The 20,634-nt window shown below is 41.1% G+C and overlaps 1 protein-coding gene across 1 annotated transcript in view; it reads right to left on the reverse strand.

The window, feature by feature from the left end:
• The window catches only part of SH3KBP1 (SH3 domain containing kinase binding protein 1), a 311,149-nt gene that overhangs the window by 149,368 nt on the left and 141,147 nt on the right, over positions 1-20,634 (reverse strand). Inside the window, exons 4-7 of the mRNA XM_058441837.1 lie at positions 15,338-15,467; positions 14,717-14,773; positions 6,819-6,893; positions 2,730-2,935 (exon numbers count right to left, since the gene is read on the reverse strand). Coding sequence (XP_058297820.1) covers positions 2,730-2,935; positions 6,819-6,893; positions 14,717-14,773; positions 15,338-15,467 — 468 coding nt within the window. The remainder of the gene's footprint in view (positions 1-2,729; positions 2,936-6,818; positions 6,894-14,716; positions 14,774-15,337; positions 15,468-20,634) is intronic.

A 20,634-nucleotide genomic window follows, 5' to 3' on the forward strand; every position in this document is an offset into this window, starting at 1 on the left:
TCCAGGTTGAGCATCCCTAATCCAAAAATCCGAAATCCAAAATGCTCCAATGAACATTTACTTTGAAAATCATATTGGTGCTCAATAAGTTTCGATTTTGTAGCATTTTGGATTTTGGATTAGGGATGTTCAACACACCTGTGCACACACATATATATGTCTGATGAAGTTAACACTTCATGGCACCAATATCAATGCAATAAATCAACTATCTGCTTCACAGAGGTGCAGTGAACTATACAATTGATATATTTTCAACTACACAAGTGCTATATTATCTCACCCAATACTCTCATCCTAGAGATGTCTGTAATCTCTAAAGTGCAGCATTAATATGTATTTTAATATTATTCATTCAACAATATTTATTGAGCACCTACAATGTGCCATGCACTGTTCTAAGCACATAGAATAGATTAGTCAACAAAATAAGTGACATATATAACAAAAATAAATCTGTTAGAAGATGGTATGTGCCACAGAGAACAAAATATTTAGTACCAGGAAGAGGGAAGGGGTGAGGTTTCTGCTAAGATGGCAGGGAGGAAAGGGAGGCAGCCGAGTGAGCAGGTAGATGCAGAGTGGCCCAGGCCGAGGAGACCATTGCAGCAAATGCCCCCTGTAGGAGTGTGCGTGGCATGTCTGAGGAAGAGCAAGGACCCAGAACGAAGACAGTGAAGGGAGAGCAGCAGGGAAGGAAGTCCCAGCAGTAACGAGGGTCGGGTCCCACTTTTTTTCTCAGGAAAGCCTTGGCAGGGGTGTGAGCAGATGAGCAGCATGATGTGACTTGGGTTTTCAAAGGTTCTCCCTGGCTTCGCTTTTAAGACTAAACTCTAGGGGGATGGGGACAGGCAGAAATCCCTATTAAGGAGCAGTGGAAGTGATGAGACCTAGGTGGATGATGGACATATTTAGGAGGCAGAGCTGAGAGAAAGAGCCAGGGACAACCTGAGGGTTTCTGTCCTGAGCAATAGGAGTGGGAGATGGCGCTGCCTTCAACTGAGATGGGGAAAGCTGTGGGTAGAGCAGTTGGAGGGGGACGATGAGTTCAGGTTTAGGCAAACGGATACGAATTTAAGATCTTCAAGTGGAGATATTGAAGTAAGCAGCCAGTTGGACATACAGCTCTGAGGTTTAGGAAAGAAATGTGCTGAGATAAAAACTTTCAAGTATTATATTTGACACTGACATTGCTGTCAACAGTAACTCAATTTATTATTGACACCTAAAACTAGTATTAATAGCAATAATAAGAGTCATACACACACACACACACACACACACACACACACACACAGTCCTCCTACACGAAGAAGATAAAGGCCAGGAATCATAAAACAAACAAAAGGAATGAACTGTTTGCTGACTGAGTCAATGGTCATTTTCACTTCAACCACTTGAATAAAGGAAGAAAAACTGCATCCATTGTTCCTTTCCAAGATGGGGACTTGCTCTTTTGTAAATGTTTACAGGAATCTGAATGTGACCATATGAAACAGAAGTGAGCTCAAGAGCTGGGACACTAGTTTTCAGATCTTGAAAAATATCATATATTGATTGCTGAAAGGAACAATGCTGGCTCAAAGAAACTTCAACATTGAAAAAAAAAGTTTAAATGAAATGGTTTTTAATTTCTAGGTATCTGCCCTTTCTGCCTGACTCATCTCCAGAGGGATTCAGTGTTTGAAAAGTTTCCTTTTCGGATTCTGTTTCTAATGCATGATGACACTGGGCAAGGTTGCTGAGGGTGGGTGGAGGGGTGGATGTCCTACAGCTGCAGAAGATGATGCAACCTTTAAAATGTTATCCCACAAAAAAAAAAAAACCAACACTTAAAAGCCACCCATAAACCTGAATTAGAGAGGTTGCCAATACCCCATCCCCCAAATCTGCTGGCACAAACATCAAAGCAAAAATTTCAGCACTAAATCGAATTAACAAACATTCCTTAAGCACAGCACGAGTGTAGAGTGTAGCTTATTATAATTTGGAAAATTCCACGGTATTTATCAACTCCTAAGCAAGGCTACAATGCTTAGAAGTATACCACAGTAGACGTCATCAGCAGCCACAAGCGCGAGGGCTCTGGGTATGTTGCTGTGGTAACCGCGTACTCAGCAGCAACATGCTGCCTGCCTCTCACTAGCCCAGAACCAGAGGCAGAAGGAAATAGCCAGCTTCCTGAAGGGAACAACCCAGGGAGTCACAGCACAGGCCATCTCCATCATTCACACCCGCGGGAGACTTCCTTTCAACAGTCTGAAATTATCTCCAACTAACTCTTAGAGAAAAGGTGCACAATTCCTGCACTCTAGTGCAGAACCACAGTCAGCACACCCAAGCACAAAGCACTAGAGAAATGTACAAGGAGAGGAGAGAGATTGGCCAGTGTCTGAAAAGTGTCAGGGTCATGCACTTAGGTGGGTCCAGGAATGAGGGGTTTTTCTGGGAAGCAGATAGAGAAGTACTGATCCATTTGAAAAGTCATCCTGAGAAGCATTCCCTAGAGAGATCAGCAAGAAAGAAAGCAGCAAACCAGAGCATGAGCCTTTCGAGGGAAGTCGTTCCCACACAGAGGGAGAGCTAAAAAAGAGGACAGGACAAACAACTAGTACATGAGGACATGGAAACCCTAAAAGAGGAATTGGAAGCCTCCAGCACCAAACCCCACAATGTACTTTTGGATATTCCACATTATGTTGAAATCAAATAGAAACTGTCGAACATACCTTTTCTACTGGCAGAAAGTCATTTTCTACTTCAATTGACCTTGGTCTTAGTTTGATTGGCTTGTCTTTGAAAATGTCTCCAAAGCCCACTCCCTTAACTTTCTTGGGCTGGATTGCTGCAGTTGCCACTGTCCCGTTGGCACCTTCAGACTTGGTACTGCTTGAGTCACCCCCATCACTCTCGGAGCCTGTGGTTTCCCTTAAACCTGTCAAGAGGGGGGATGGGAGAGAAAGAGCTCAGAAATCAGCCAGAGCCCTGAAGAAGAACTTCACAACCGGCCAGGAACCACCTCTAAAAGTGTGACTGGGCACAGGATAACTTGCACTAGGCTTTCGTATTCAGTATGTTGAGTAGTTTGACTGGCTCTGAGTTTTGTTTGATCTCCCCACCCCTTACTTTTAATTTTAGGATGTGAATCAAAACGACTTTTCAGAAAATCTAATTCCAAAGCAGATATCTTTGTACATGTGAAATTCACCCCTCTTTAGCCAGGAGCCTGGTTTTGATCCAAATTTGTTTTGCCATAGCCTGTGCAATAGTAACCCTTCCCACCCACCTTGTTGCCTCCCCATCCAGTCAGTACCACATACTGTACCTCCAATCTCTGTGACTCATGTCAATTAGCAATTAGCAATGAAAGTAACATTTCCTAAAGGGAAACTGTAAAGCTAAACGCCATTTAAACAAATTAGCAATTAAAGAAACCACACAAAATTATAACTGCCAAAGAATTAAATCTTTTTGGATGGCTTCACAAGGAATAAATGCGTGCAGACATATTTCTCTAGGAAAGCATTAAACCAAACTTGACGTTAAGACAGTTTCACTAGCAAGATGCTCATGTCTGTTAAAGAGGGAAAGGAAGCCGTCCTCCCAGAGACCAGAATCCCCCAAACCTACAGCCCTTCTTCTCTCCTTTAAACACCATTGTTTTCCCAAGGCTGAATCCCCTTCCAAAGAAGAACACTGGGGACATGACACTCTTCCTTTGACCTTCTGTGGCATGTGTTTGGAAGTCATAAAATAGTTATCAGCAAGACAACATGGACACTTACCTCCCCAGATTCTTTTTTCCCCCAGGCTCTGCCCACAATCATGTTCCTAAAAGGAAGAGCCTATTTGTGTCTAGTTAATTTCTGGGTGTACATTCTTCCTTTGATGGTCAGTATATCAATTATGCCATCAAAAGGCAGGATTCAAAGAATATTTTATGGAATACTAAACTCTGTCATTAACCTGTCTCTGAAAGCCTCTAGATGTGTAGGATAGCTCCTGAACATTTACTACATAACTCCTGATCATAACCATGCCCTTGAAATGAAAGTACGCCATCAAATGTTCTCTATTAGCCAATTGTGCGTTATCTTCCTACAGGTAAGGTGGCCTCCTAGTCCATAAGAATGATACGCCAAATACTTGCTCACATAAAATCTCATAAAATGTGGAAGTCATTCAAATAAGGAAGTCTCAGTGCAGGAAGAAACTGTTAAATGAAAACAGACAAAATATAGAAAGGTCATTATAAACTGCTAACACGTTTCAGAATCAAATCCTTAAAACAATGGTTTTGTTTGTTGTTGCTGTTGTTTTCCATAAAATGGTATTTTTAAGCCAAAAGGGTGGGGTAGGAGGAAGATCCCCAGTGTACATTTTAATTAACTGAAAACCAGCATTTGTGAGCAAGAACATAGGACCGAATGAGGAACAGCCCACAACAAGGGGGTCAGCTGCAATTCACAGGACAGGATTAGAGTGTGTAAACATCAAGAACCCTCGCCCCCATTAGCTATCCATTTGTGTGTTTATCTGTTCATTGTTTTTGCAAATATCCCTGCTGGAGATATAATTTTGGAGTCTAAATATTGTATCATTTCCCCCTTAACATGTTCTCATTTTGCCGTATGGATTCTTTCTATGTGATAAATGACTTGTATATTCCTTTCTGGCTTGGAAAGAGCCATTCAAGGGTGAAATAAAGAAACCATTAGTGGAAAGAAACCATCACCACCCCCCTCCCTCAGCACACTCCCCCCATCACCACCAGAAGGCAGCAAGGCAGACAGATTAGGGCAAGTCTATTTTAGTTTTTCAAAGAGAAGAATTTCAAGGGTTCTTCTATCATTCACCATTAGCTAGAACCATGATATTTTCAGCCACTGCCATCCTCATTTCACTGAGCTTCTGGTTTTTGGGATTTACTGTCTTCTGGGCTCATCTTAATATGTTTATACTAAGCACCGTGAGAAATACTCTACGTTACACAGGGAGAGGTTGCACAGTCATTCAACCACACAAGCATGGCCCGGGAAGGAAACACATGGCAGATTTTTCTTCCAGAACTTCTGGCAGGCTGGTTCTATCACTTTTAACTGTATAAATTAAATATCTAACTATCTGTGTTGGTAAAATAATTCAAAATCTAGTTCCTTCCCTTTAGAGGGAAAGAAAGGTGACTTTTCATTTTCATGTTCATTTGGTGATGTATCTTTTAGTGACTCATGCCCATCATGCATATTATCCCATAAAATGTCCCCATGTCAGGCCCAGAATGCCAGGTTACACTCTTGGGTGGTGCAACCCAGAGTGTGGACTGTGGACGGGGGCTGGTTCATGAAGGGCTCATTACAGGTAGGCAGTGGTGAGAGAACTACAGAACAGTGTGGTGTCTGGGGCGATGCTTTAGTGTTTTAACAGTATGCACTGGTGTAACTTCCAGACATGTGGCTGGTGGTGGAGTCATCTTTTTTTTTTTTTTTTTGAGACGGAGTCTCGCTCTGTCGCCCAGGCGGAGCTTGCAGTGAGCCAAGATCGCGCCACTGCACTCCAGCCTGGGGGGTTCACGCCATTCTCCTGCCTCAGCCTCTCTGAGTAGCTGGGACTACAGGTGCCCGCCACCACGCCCGGCTAATTTTTTGTATTTTTAGTAGAGATGGGTTTCACCGTGGTCTCGATCTCCTGACCTCGTGATCCGCCTGCCTCGGCCTCCCAAAGTGCTGGGATTACAAGCGTGAGCCACCGCGCCCGGCTGGTGGTGGAGTCATCTAAATGAACAGGGCACAGAGCAATCTAGGTGCTGTCAAACTCCCACGATGAGGCACAGGCGGCACACTGCATGTGTAGTGAGGTCATGTGCAGTAGGGCCATGCATCTTCCCATGGTGGAGTGGCAAGGAAAAAAAACTTGACCCCAGTTTGTGAAGCATGGCTCTGGTGTTCATGTCTGAACGTTCTCTCTCATCATATCCATACACATATGTATGTATGCATACGTGTATATGCACACTAAGGTGGATGCTTTTCCTTCAAGGTGAAAAAAAAGAACAAAGCCTCCTCAGTTTTGTTTCTGACAGTCCTTTAACTGTCCAATTTTGTGGAATGTACCCAGTCTTCCAGCACTGATCAGTTGAGATCCATGAGATATTTTTATCTATTTTTAATTTAACACTCACATGGATAGAGCTTACTGTGTGGCAAGAACTGTTCTAAGGGCATCTCATTCATCTCCTTCCCCTCAACTTTTGGCAGCCTTATTTCACAACACAAAAGGCCACACATTGGTCCTGCCAAAAAAAGTCTGCCATGTGGTGATTGGCTGAGTGAGCAAAGCAAAATGCCATTTCTGGCATGGACTTTCATGCCAAATTCTTACTTCTTTGAACCACACAATGACAAAATGGTTTACTGGTTTCCAATGACCCACTCAGAGAAGGCAATAACCATGAGAGGTTGACATCTCTGCAGGAAGCCATTTTACACCACCCCAGAAGCCCAGAGATACTGGTACAAATACATATGCCATGACAAATGCTACTGCTCCTTTGTTTGCACATATGGCTCATGCACGCATATCACATACATGATAGAGGCAGAAAGCAAACAAAAGCGCCAGGGGCTGGTGCTGGGAATGCTTCTTAGCACACACCAAGGAGATGGCACTTACTTAGACAAATAAGTCCATGTCCTTGGATCAGAAATTCACACAGACACTTGGCATAAGCATGAGCAGCTCAGGAAAGGGCAGCTGCATCAAAAAACACAAGTACCCAGATCTTATCTTTACAAATGCCTTCTGCTGTTAAGGTCACTCACTGTAATAGCGTCTGTGGCCCTCCGTCTTTCCCGGTGCAGCTCGGTACAGAATTGTCCCTTCAAAGGTAGTCTTTCCTGACAGTGAATGAGAGAAGAGAAGGGGAGAGAAAAACAAGAGAGGGGGAAGGAGGGAGCAAATGATGGCAAAAGAAGGAAGAGGAAGAGTCTTTAACTGAACTTGCCTTCAATGAATCTGCTGCAAGAGCTTCATCCACAAAATTAAGTAGAGACCATTAGGCAGGATTTAAGAATGTTACAGAATGAGCCCAAAGTCCCCATGCAACCAGTATGGCATGAGCACCCAGAAATTGGGGCTTGCCTCTGCAAATGACTGGCATGTACATTATGCCCAGTTTAAACCTGGAAGCCATTTCAACACTGTAACTTAAAGAATAGGAAAACTTCAATTAACCAGAGGGAATCTAATCAATTGGACTCCTTAATTAACTCAATTGTACAGCACAAGCTTCTCTTTGGAGAATACGACCTATGCATAATACAGATTTAGACACATTATCCTTTATCTTCTACCCCTAGAGAGCTACATGATAAAAACGAATATTCATGTCCCCAAGATTCTAAACAAACAGAATTCTCTTTAAAAGATGTCACCCTCAGTACCTTTAAGCAAGAAAATGTATTAATATACTGGCGAGGGAGGTTTCACCACTGAGGTTTGAAACCAACAGTGGCATCCATATAAACATACAGGGTTTTCTGCTTAGAACCAAGGACACCAGAAAACCCTATTTCTCAAAACATCTTAATTGGGATTCTGCTGTGTCAGTCATGAAACTGTACTTAAGCATGAGGACATAGGACTCACCCAGTGTCAAATGTCAAATTATCTTTTTTTGCTGTTACAAGTAGAGATTGTCAATAGCATAAGGCTGAACACTTGGCTAAAGCCCAAATATCTCTGGAACCATGAGCAACTATACAGAATACACACATACTGCCCTGGTTTGAGTGTACTCCAACCCACTCCCCCGGCCCTCCCACACCCACCCACACACACACCCACATACACACACACACACACAAAGGCCCTACAGAGAGTACCACCGACAGGCAAAATGATTTGCTAAAGGCAAACTCAATTAATAAACATATTACTTTAAATTATCTGAGAAATAAATTTTATTATGGCTTGTTAATTAAATATTCAAACTGGAGGCCAGTCATACAGCTTCCTAATAAGTCTGGAGGATGAAAAAGCTAGGCTACATTTACAGAGAAGCAGGTAGTAGAACTAAGTGAAGGGAGAGAGCAACTTGTCTCACTTCTTAGAAACACTCCATGTTAAAATGGGAAACCCAAGAGAAACCACACTGTCAGCTTCTGGGCCTTGGCATTCCCCATATAGGAAAGGAATTGGGAATGATCAGACCAACAACTTAAATGGGATCAGGTATTTCCAATTTCCATGTCCTACAGCCATGGTGGTACACCCTTGTTTTGAAATGTGCTCTTTTTATCAGATGCGTTCTATCCAATTAAAGCAAAAACTTAGGCATTCAAATCACTGGCTGTGTAAGAATAATCTGAAGACTAACAAAGTTTCAAATGTTCTTGCTAGATTTGAAGCTCTTGAGGACTTTGATGACAAAAGTGGAGCAAGTAATAGTGGCTAGTTTTTATTTGGGCAATTTTTTATTCTGCTTAACTTCAGTCATTAAGTCACCATTACTCCTCAGAACATAGCTGTTTTGTGAGCTAGGCCCTCCAAAAGTTAACAACAGCAATCTTCTCAACTGTCAGAAAAAAAGGAAGTGTAAGATTTTTTAAAAAGGCAGTATTTCAATAACGTTCCTCCAAGTACACTAGAACTTCCATGTGTTCTTCCCCAAGACCAAGCCTGAGAGTCACTGAGGTAGACCATGGCTCTGATGTCTCTGAACGGTCAAGCCTTTCTGCAAAATGTCTCTGTGCAGTGGCAGCAAGGCAATTTGAAATGTAGTCTGGGCTGGGGCTGGGTGAGGACACATAGGTGTCCTATATGAAAAGCAAAAGAGGAAGCCAACCGGAAAGGTTATGAATATGTGACGTTGATCTTATTGGGGGAAGTAGTATACTGTCACTGTTAAATATTAGCACTTGAAGGCAGCAAACACTATAAAAGCGAAGAGTTTTAAAATTTACACACAAAACCATACACTCATGCTAGCATCTAATTTTGCCTGAAACTATCGTATCAATTTGCTCATCGTTCTTCATTGCTAACAGAACATCATACTCCAAACAAATATCATCTAATATTAAAAAGAAAAAAAGGCTAATGATGCCACAGAGTGGGATTTGTCAGACTGCCTCTCATTTTTATATGCAAGGGACGCTGATCAATCCATTTCTTATAGCTAATGAAACACAATTATTTCTGCGTCATGGAAGTGGTTTGCTAAACATTTTTAAAAACCATCTCTCTCTCTCTTTTTTTTTTTTTTGACACAGGGTCTTGCTCTGTCACCCAGGCTCGAGTGCAATGGCACAATCATAGTTCACTGCAGCCTTGACCTCCTGGGTTCAAGCAATCCTCCTGTCTCAGCCTCCTGAGTATCTGGGACCACAGGCAGATGCCACCATAGCTAGCTAATTTCTATTTTTTGTAGAGATGGGGTTTCACCATGTTGCCTAGGCCGGTCTCAAACTCCTGGGTTCAACTGATCCTCCCACCTCAGCCTCCCAAAGTGCTGAGATTACAGGTGTGAGCCACCACACCTGGCCTCCATCTTCATCTTTGTCTTAGCCTGACAAGTCACTAAAGTATCAGAACCTCAACTTTTTAAATAAGGAATTAGGAAAATAAGAAATTCAATAACAACAGAAAACTCCTGGTTATTAATGGTTACAGAAAGAAAATGCAAACTTTCTCCCTCTGAAGATTGTGAGAAATAACTGAAAATGTTTCTGTAGCTATAGAATTAAAAAACAGGGACACTTTTAGTTTTACAACCATTATTTTAAAGCAAATAATATCAAAGGATGTGAAAGAAAAGACATATTTATGTCTTAAATGCAAGGCAAAATATGTATGAAATTGAAATTGGACAACAGTCGTATCTGGATTTCTTTGCCACTGCACATTATTAGTCAACAGTAGCATGTGCAAAATTGTAACTGAAAAGGCAATTAGCTAATCATGATCTGTGACAATAAGAAGAAATAAGCTAAACTGTACTCAGGCTTGAAATTTGTCAGATGACCTGTGGAAAGGTAAACTATTCATGTAATGGAGGCAGCACCAGAATGTGTATGGAAGGCTTGCATGTCATTTTCTCCCCATCACTCAGAAGCCTGGGAGTTAATTTCATTGGGCTTCAGTGTTCTCATCTGACACTGAGTTAAACAATATCTAAATTCCTTTCCACCTTAACATCATAAGATTCCGCCTACACTATTAGCACAACCACTTGGCTGTTTTGATTTTTAAAAACCTAATTTACCAAACACTTTTTTGGACTATTGATCTGTTACATGGGAGCCCATTTTATTATTATTTTTAAATTTCTGGTTGAAATCTCTTTGCAAGCCCTAATGAGTAACTAGGTTTGGGGGACAATTATTAATGGCTGCTAACATTCACAAAGTAGGACAGCCAGACATTATGAGCCTCCAAGTGGATTATCCATTACCACCTAGGTGACAGGTTTGCTCTCGCGTGCACGCACGTGTGCGCACTCTCTCTCTCTCTCTATATATATATATATTTTTTCAGGTTATACATATATATTTTCAGATTTTATACACATATATATTCAGGTTATATATATATATATATTCAGGTTATATATATTCAGGTTATATATATATATATATATCTAATCTAATCAAGTCCCTAGATCTAATGATTGATTTATAGGAATACAGATTTAATGACACAGCAGAGATGAAATCAGCAAAAGCCACACTGTGAGAAACTAATAGACGAAGGGGCTCAGTTGCTTTAGCAAAAAAATTACAAGAAAAAAAGGAGATACGAAGGAGAAATCCATAGATTCAAACAGATTTGAGACATACTGACTAACTGCAATGTATGTACTTTATTTGGATACAGACTCAAATGAATTGTAATAAAGAAGACTTTAGGGGAAAGTGAACAGTGACCATGTGTTTAATTATTCTAAGGACTTGCCATAATTTTGTGTGTGTGAGATAAATGGTATTTAAAGACACTCTTTTATTGATGCATGTTAAAATATTTATGAATGAAATTATATAATATCTGGGGTTTGCCTTCAAGATAATATGGACAAAGCGTGTAGAGGGCTATAATTTTAACAAATTGGCCAAAGGTTGATAATTGCTGAAGCTGAGTGATAGGTACACAGAGGTTCATTATACTATTATTATTTTTGTTTATGTTAGAAATTTTCAATAATAAAAAAGTTTATAAGAATCTTTTTTGAAAAACTACCTTTAAGGTTTCAGAAGTTCTGAAAATGGTAAAGATGTTTTCAAATTTAAATATGCAGTGAAAAGTTTCTGCTACTACATAACTATAAATTTTCCTCTCTGAGATAAAATGGATAAAATATCCACCAATACGATCATTGCAATTCTTTCCTTGATAGACTACATTACCCTAAACAAAGATCTAAGAAAGTTTAGAGACTTTCATAACCAACCACGATATGGAAAAATACATCAGAATAAGAGAAAAGCAAGTTCAAAAGATTTTCACCTGTCATTCAAAAATAAAAATGCCTCCTCATAGTAAAAGAGGATTCAACAAGCATTTATTAAACACCTACCATGTGTCAAGCAGTCTTGGCATACTCCCTTATAAATATAATGCCAATGTTTCTTCTATCACATTCATCCATTGGTACACAAAATTCAACTCAATAACTACTTCAAATACTTTCTGGAAGTAGAAATGTGAAGAACGCAAATACCAAATAAACATGTGCACATACAGAAGTAGGGGTGTTTGTGTTTGTGTCAGAAACAAAGAGATATATGTGCATTCACTGTACATATGGTTCATATTCAGACACAGATTTTATCATTCTTAGAAAAACCTTACCCTAATGTGTGGAAGCATTTAAATTAAGAGGATTTAAATACAATGTCATATAATCTCTAAAGATTACCAATATAGCACAAACATTAGAAATTTAACTTACTCCTAGATCTGTGTATTAATTAAGCAATCTCTGTGAAAAATGAACTGTAATTTGTGAAGAGTATTAGTGGGTTGGCCTAACAAAGACCTAGATTAAGTACATTTTAGCTCATACCAGAGTAAAAAGCTAGATGTCTTTTGTGCATGAGCCACATTTTGTCTTTTACGGTTTTATGACAAAAGTAATATGCATGTACTATAATTATAACAAGATGTTATCACTGGGGGAAACTGGGTGAAGGGTACAAGGGATCTCTGTGTACAGTTTTATATTTATTGTTGTAACTTTCTGTGAATCTGTATTTCAAAACAAAAAGGGCTTTTTTTGTTTTGTTTTGTTTTGTTTTTAAGTAAAGCACATCAAAACTACTAACACCATTATCTGGGAATGAAGAATAAGCAGATTCCTTTTAAAACACACACACACATATATATGTGTGTGTGTGTGTGTGTGTGTGTATATATATGTATATTAATAGTCTCTCTCTGTAGCCCAGGCTGGAATACAGTCATGTGATCATGGCTCACTGCAACATCTGCCTCCCGGGTTCAAGCACTTCTCATGCCTCAGCCTCCTGTGTAGCTGGGATTACAGGTATGTGCCAGCACGCCCAGCTAATTTTTGTTTTTTTGTTTTTAGTAGAGACAGGGTTTCACCATGATGGCCAGGCTGGTCTCGAACTCCTGGGCTCAAGCTATCCACCTGTCTTGGCCTCCCAAAGTGCTGGGATTATAGGCATAAGCCACCATGCCTGGCCTGCTACTGGAAATTCTGTCAGAACACTGAGAGATACTATTTCTCTTTTTCAGGGAATTACTTCAATTTAGCAAGCTATTCATTATTCTCACATCTGCTCTTCTATGAAGCCCCACATCCCCATGGGACTGGCCTCTTTGTGCCCCACTCTTCTTCAGATGCTTGCTTTGCAGAGCACCTGGACACTTTGCTGAACTCGGGTTTGCATGTCCCCTTTCTGCAGTGCGAGCTTACTGAAAGCAGGGACCCTGTCTGATTTGTCTCTGTATATCGTCAGTGCTTTGGACAGTGTTTTAGTAACAATGGGGTGTCAATAAAGATCGAATGAATGAAGAATAGAAGGAAGAAAGAAGGAAGGAGAGAAAGAAGGATGGATAGATAGATGGATATGAACCAACTGATGGCGAGATGGGCCCTCTTTTCCTTAACTGTACATGCAGGAATATTACAAAAGCCATGTATCCTTTATCAGAAGCAGCCATCCTTGTTAGGGGACCATGCCTCTCCAGGGGATTCAAAATCCCCTCAAAAATGGCAACTAAACATGGCTGCTGAAGCCACTGGGCTTTCCTAGTCTTGAAATGGAAGGCTTTTAATTCAGTAAGTGTGTGGGGGGAACAGTCTCTAGAAGAGAAAATGCCCCTTCTGAGCAGGTGACGACATAATGCTAAATGGGAAGACCATTCCACCCAACCTCCTAATCCTCTGTACCAGGAATTGCAGCACCATATGCCTTTAGCTGAGGGGTCAGACAGGGTGAACTGTCCATATTACTGACTTAGAATGAGAGAAGTCAATTTGTTTCAATAGTTCTAAAGATACAAGAGGCGTTACTCCTCTGATCTTCCAGCTCTGAGAGCATAGCTAAGATGGCAGGACACCAATATGTCAAGACTTTTCCAAAGAGGTTGTCTAAAAAAAAAAAAAAAAAAGATTGTCTAATACTTCCCCAGATCTCCTCCTCTGCATCAATCAGTATGGGAACTCCAAAGTAATTTCCAAATGCGGTCACAATGCCTCAGCCAACACGCTATCACTCAGTATGCAAGCAACTGATACTAACTGGTTATGTCTCAACAGTTATCTTGACTAACAGTGAGAGCTACCATTTACTATGGGTCTGCTATGGAGCAAGGTGGTTTATGCACACTATTGCTATTGGAACTTGTAATGAATTTATTCATGGAAATAATGTTATAATGACCCAATTTGGTCCTCCCTCCAAAAAATCCCATTTAATCCACAATGTCCCTGACATAGAGTATTGTTATTATGGGATCTAATTACCAGGTACAATAGTTATTCCAGAGTACAAAAGAAGACACCAGGGCAGCTAGAATTCTAATATGGATTTTGAAAGCAATAGTAACTTCCACTAATGTGAGATCAAGGACACCTCCCCTCCCAGTAGTACTCATCAGCTGGGCCATGTTAATAGAGAATGCCCCTGCCCTGGGCCAAAGAAGGCAACAGGAGCTCCTAGACACCTCGTTTGCCCCCCAACCCCTTCCAGTGCTTCCTACCATAGACTCTAGGATAGAATGGGGTTCAGGGGTAGTAGGGTCCCAGGCTTTGGCAGTGGAGGGAAGGAGCACTGCTGAAGCCACTGGGTAACCAGCAAGTGCTGCTGTTTCTCGGTATGTCAGGCTACATCATCCAGAGCTGCTGAGACACCAAGGAAGTCGCTTGAGCACTTCTCTGGAAATGGCGTTACCTCCAAATCAGACATTTGTCTAATCATACCACTGGTTAAATAAATGAGACACAAACTAACACGAGAACACCACTCAAGTCAGGTTTTTCCAAATGAAAAAGGAAGACATTTAAGAATGATATGGGCAGGACTAAGCTGCCCTCCTCTTGTCAGAAAGAAAATTCTGCAACCCCAGGTAGTGCTGCACAGTCGAGCCTCCTACAACATTCATGCCCATGACCTTGGCTCAAGACAGCACAAGAGATACACAGACGCCCACAGTTGGGTTAGTGACTGGGAGAACGAAGTTTCCCGGTCCTGACCTTTTGCTCCGTGAGCTGGAAAGGGCAGCAGAGAAGCTGGAGGGAGACCTTCAGGCCCTGGAGAAAGAAAGACCTGAAGTTTGTTGTCACCATCGCAGAAGGACACACATGCTCACCACCCAAGGTGGGACCTGGACTCTCGGTTGTCTTGACCTACTTTTAAGGGGATTGCCATGCACTCATCTTGTCATAGCACTTCACTTCTCACCACCAGTAATTTTTTTTTTTTTTTTTGGTAATTTTTCTCCAAGTCCCTCAAGGGATGCTGAGAAATACTGACAGTCCCATTTGGTTCATTTTTTAAATAATTATGAACTTACAGTAAACAACACTCTAGAAGTATATGGAGGCACAGCAACATGGGCCACCCATGAGACAGTATTACCAGGGCATGAAGGCTGGCAGTTACCTATCCAGAGACATACAGAATGTGTGGCTATAGGTCACACCTTTATAGTGATCAACTTCCTAAACCACAGTGGGTTAAGGCAGTATAACAAAAAAAATACTCGTGAGCGTTTACCATAGCCTCTTGGCATAGGATACAGAATAGAAGGGAGGCTGGAGCACAGCCTGCCAGTCCCCCACCCCTCTCCTGCTTGGTAGGGTGGACTTCCTTACTTGACTTGGATAGCTGCTCATCCTGGGAAATGCCAAGCTCATCTGACTCCCCTGACAGCTCCTTGATGAAGTTGGAAGGAAACATTCCAGTCTTCCCATTGAGAACACCTTCCCACCATCCTTCCTCTACCTGCAGAGATACAAACAAAAGAGCAGAGATACAAGGGTCAGGTTAGACATGGTGGTTTCCAATTTTGCCTCGCATCTGTATGGTGTAGCATGCAGAGCCCACACAGGGAGACTGAATGGCTTTAAAGTTAACAGGGAACAAGAAAAAAAGACCACATAGGGCCTTGAGATTCAGGCTAAAGAAGGGGGTGTTTACCTGGGGTCCATAAATGCAAACAGACAAAATTAATACTTCATTTTCATTAGCCTCTAACTGAAATTTGGCATCTGCTTTGGTTATGAATGTAGGGTAGGTAACACACCAATATTAGAAGGACCTGTGACTCATCACCAAACAAACCACAGATATTCTCATATCACATCATAGATGCTATGGGTATCTCAAAATATCATATGTGCTCATTGCTGCTTTGAAATGGTGATAGTTATTACACCTACTGGGAGACCTTTGCTATTTAGTCTATTAATAAGGATACCAATAGATTACTGTATCAAAATTTGGTTTTAAAATAATTTGATGACTATTTCAATATAAATCGTTTCCTTTATAATCTTATGTGTTTTATTTTATGCATTTAAAACCATTATCTAAAAACTGAGAATGATTTCCCCAGACTACCAAACTAACTAAACAGCCTAAAAAAATATAGTTAAGAATTTATCTGTAGGCTAAGAACTCAATCAGAAAGTATAAGAGCTTCCTGTACATTTCGGAGGGGTTCTAGGTTACCCTAAGATGAACCGAAAGGGGGTAGAGAGGTAGGAAGGGCAGCGAGACTATGATATCTGGGTAAGGAGGGAAGGCTGAATCGGGGGAGCAATGAGAATGGATGAGGCAGATTTGGATTTGAGGCCCTTTGAGGTCTGAGCTGGCCTTGAGTGATCAACTAGCAGGGATGGGTGACAGAAGGGTAAAAAAATTATCCCTGGATTTTGTAATAGAGCCACTAGTAGTATAGCAGAAGTCAGAATAGCAAACTGGCTTCTTGGAGGAAAATAAGGGCAGTTTGAAAACAAGCAAGTATTACGTTACAAGCAGTATGGTGTGGTATAATACAACCTTTGGAATTGTTTTACCATATGCACGTACAGACAGTCTCCAATTTACAATAGGTCGAGTTAGGATTTTTGACTTTATGATGGTGCAAAAGTGATATGCATTCAGTAGGAACCGTACGTCAAATTTTGAACTTTGATCTTTTCCTAGACTAGCAATAGGTAGTACGATACTTCTATAATGCTGGGCAGCAGAAGCAAACATCAGCTCCCAGTCAGCCATGTGATCATGAGGGTAAACAACCGACACTCTTCAGTATACTGTTTTGCCAAATGATTTTGCCCAACTATAGGCTAATGGAAGTGTTGTGAACACATTTAAGGTAGGCTAGGCGGAGCTATGCTGTTTGGTAGGTTAGGTGTATTAAATACATTTTCAACTTATGATATTTTCAACTTATGATGGGTTTATTGGGACATAATACCATTTTAAGTTGAGGAACGTCTGTATTACCAATCTAAATTAATAAATACAATTTAAAAGCTAAAATAATTTAAACGAAAAAGAAAAAGAAAATTTGAGTCAAAAGTCCAGTTCAAATTTTGTCTATCCTGAAACTTAGTAGTAGTGTGACCTTATTCAAATTTGTCCTACCAAATGAACCCCGTTTTATTCCTATCTGCGTGATGGGAATAATTAACACACTTCACAGTTGTCGTCTTTAGGGCAGCATCTCAATCTGTGTTAGAGGTATATATGCATTACAAATCTTCACTAGGGGCTGCGGGACATAGAACTGCATAGGACATGTCCTTAGTTTTCCTCAAGAAGTGAATACTCTACCAAGATAGAAAGGTATGACTAAACATTAGCAATGCAATGTAAATAGATGAGAAAAGACCACGACTTAGCACATGTCAAACTTGTTACACAAAGTTGAGCTCACTGAGATCTGGGGTGCTAAAGGAAGGCTTTGAGAAAAAAGAAATCAAAATTAAGGTAGGCTTTTAGAAGAAGAAATGGCAGCCATACTTAGGGGACAGGTGTGTATGAGAAAGGGGGTTGCTGATGGAGCCTGTGGAATGGAGATAACCAGAACGATATGTTTAGAGCATTTCTAAGGAAACTTGTAGGATACAGACTTACATAGTGGCAATTACATTTGCACAATCACAAAATCTTTGGGAGAGAATCCAGATGACAGCAACCATGCACAACTGTCCCAAAGACTATTTGATACCAAATCGTGGCATTTCACAGCATTTCCACTGAAATCATTCCATGTTTCTATGCCAACTCAACTGACACATATTATTTTTTCAAGGAGCTTTTTATAGGCTTAGATGGTTAGGAAGATTCACCATGAGTCTCAGTATCAATCGTCACAGGATTTGTAGAGTGGAGTCCTTTGTGCTGGTACTGAATAAGAAACCAGAAAATGACCTTCTCTCTCCCAGGAGTCACATGGCAGGAGGAGAAAATCAAGGGCAGGAACCACAAATGAGCAGTCCCTGGCATAATCCCCAACAGCACGGGGCAGCTGGGCCAGTTCCAACCTACTTAGTTCGAAGATGTCTGGAACATTCCTATTCCTAAGTGGCTCCTGCCCAAGATCCCTGAGGGAAGCCTTCCTGATGTGTAGAAAAGCAGGCTGTCTGCTGGGAAAACAGACGTATCTTCACCTCACCACACCCCCAGATGCCTGTATCACTGTCACAGCACAGTCTGAGAGGAGTGGCCTATGGTAAAATGGCAGAGGCCTATCATAAATCACGCAGTAAGTGGAGGGGCAGACAATAAAACCACTGCTCATCGCCTGGGGACACACTTCCCATCACAGGTGCACCATGAGCACGATGTTCATTTCTCTGTGAGCTGGAGCCCTTCATGGGGGTAGTGGGGTGGCCCCAGTACCAGTGAGAGTCTTTCAGCACTATTTCCTTCTATAGCCAGGCCAGCTGTTTTGGTCTCGAGACTGAGGCTGGAGATAGGAGAAAAATGATATCTCACACTATCCCTCTTCAGAGATATTCTAGCTCAACTTCCTGTGTAAAGACGAGGACACAGACACTGCCATGTGATTTCATTCATTCATGCATTCATTCACTCATTCTAAGAGTAAAGCACAGTGCCTCACACATTGAATGAATGAATGAATGAATGAATGAATGGCAGGGATATTATTGGGAAAAATACTCTATGGGGGCCTATAGAGCCCTGATTTCCCCCACAGAAAAAGGTTTCCTTCCTGTGAGGAGCAAAAGGAACTGAGAGATCCTAACTATATTTGCCACTGTTCTTAACTAGGTACTGCCACACCCAGGTCTGTGTGGTCCTCCCAATTCCACCAATTCCACCAATTCCACCAATATTTAGTAAGCACCTATTCTGCACTGCCCCAGTACCTGGGGGCAGATTCACTGCTGAACAAAACAGATAAAGACTCCATCCTTGAAAAGTTTCCAACAAGAGAGAGGAAATTACAGAGCCTGAACAGCCCCTGCTTGGAAATCAAGCTTGCTTATGTTTGCATTTCTATAGTTAAGAAAAGAAAGAAATGCATCTCTTCGTAACAAAGTAGGGATTACGAATACCACACCAAGGGCTTATAACTTCCACCCCAAGGAAAGGACAATAATAAAAGGGGGCAGATGCCCTTCCCCACTCATAAACAGTCTTCTGCAGGCCTTGGCTCTAGGCTGAGAACAAATCCCACCTGTGTCCCTCTATGACCAACCCAGTCAGCTCTGGAGCCCTTTGATTAGTTTTGCCTCTTCTAGAACTTCATATAAATGTGTTAAGATACAATTTCACTGTGCCCCAAGAGTGAATCTCACCTTTGGCCCAGAGCTGGGAGCAGAGCAGCTTACACCTGGTAGCGTTTGAGAACGATGGAATAAAACCACTTCAAGAGTTTCTATCTGAGGGCCTTGCAATTTTCACGTCTTTACAATCAACAGCATCTAAGTGGGTTCAGGGTCCAAGGAAGTAGTTTTTAAATCTTAACCCTGTTGGAGATTGGGCAAACACCTGGGTGAACTTCAATACTCCCATCCCCACCCCTTCTTGCACCCCATTTGTAAGGCACTAAAGAAGAAGTCTGTGACTGAAAAGATGGAGTGCTCCCTGTGAGTGCCTGGCTATTCAGATCAGTTCCTATTTATCACCCCTGAAGTTTTACCTGTCAACTGGACTGAGAAGGGGAATGGAGGCTTTACCAGGTCTACAGTCTACCCAAGGACACAAGTAGCAAGACAGAAAAAATTCATCTAAGGATGACTATAGCTTTTTTTCATTCAATGAATACTTTGATACCCAAACCCCAGCCAGAAGCACACTGGAGGGGTGGGTTTGAGGGAAGCCTGGGGTTAGGGGGATGCACCCAGACAAATGAAGTCAGCTTCATTGTTTCAAGAGCTGTTTTACCATTCTTCCCATAAAAGTGACACATCAAAGCCTAAGGAAAGGCCCACACCTTAATGCTGCTAAAATTTTCCTCAAATTTTTTTTTCAGAAGTAACTAAATGAAAATTGTAATACTGTTCCTTTCTCTTACTTGGGAAAGGTGTTTTGAGAATTTTTAAAACACTAGAAAAATGTTAAGATAGCTCTTAGAGCTTTTTTAAAATTGAAGTATAATTTACATAAATGCAGAACTTAACAATACAAGCTGATTAGTTTTGACAAACGCCCATTGTAGCCAACACCTCTATTAACATACAGAGCATTTCCATCACTCCAGAAAGTTCCCTGTGCCCCTTCCTAGTCAATCCACCTCCAAGCAATCATTAGTCTGATTTCTATCACCTTTGATTCATTTTACTTCTTCTAGAACTTCATATAAATGTGCTGAGACATAATTTAACTTTTTAAATATCACTGAAAATAACATAAATTGTTTCTGGTAAACATGTTTTTCTATCAGTAGAACTGGTGGAAAAAAAATATATCTTTAAGGGGGGCATTTCCTGAAGGCATAAACACCTACATTATTCTCAATCTCAGAGGATGTGGGAAAGCTGGCTATGCCAAATATAAACATGCATTATCTAGGTCCTAAATGGCTGGACCAATATTTTCCCCTAATTCTCGTGTAGTTCACTGTATGATTACCTCTTTCTGGCTGGGTCAGAACGTTCCATTCACATAGGGAAGTTGATTTTCATTCCCT

This window comes from Hylobates moloch, unplaced genomic scaffold, assembly GCF_009828535.3.
Source record: "Hylobates moloch isolate HMO894 unplaced genomic scaffold, HMol_V3 SCAFFOLD_7, whole genome shotgun sequence".
Lineage (NCBI taxonomy): Eukaryota > Metazoa > Chordata > Mammalia > Primates > Hylobatidae > Hylobates > Hylobates moloch.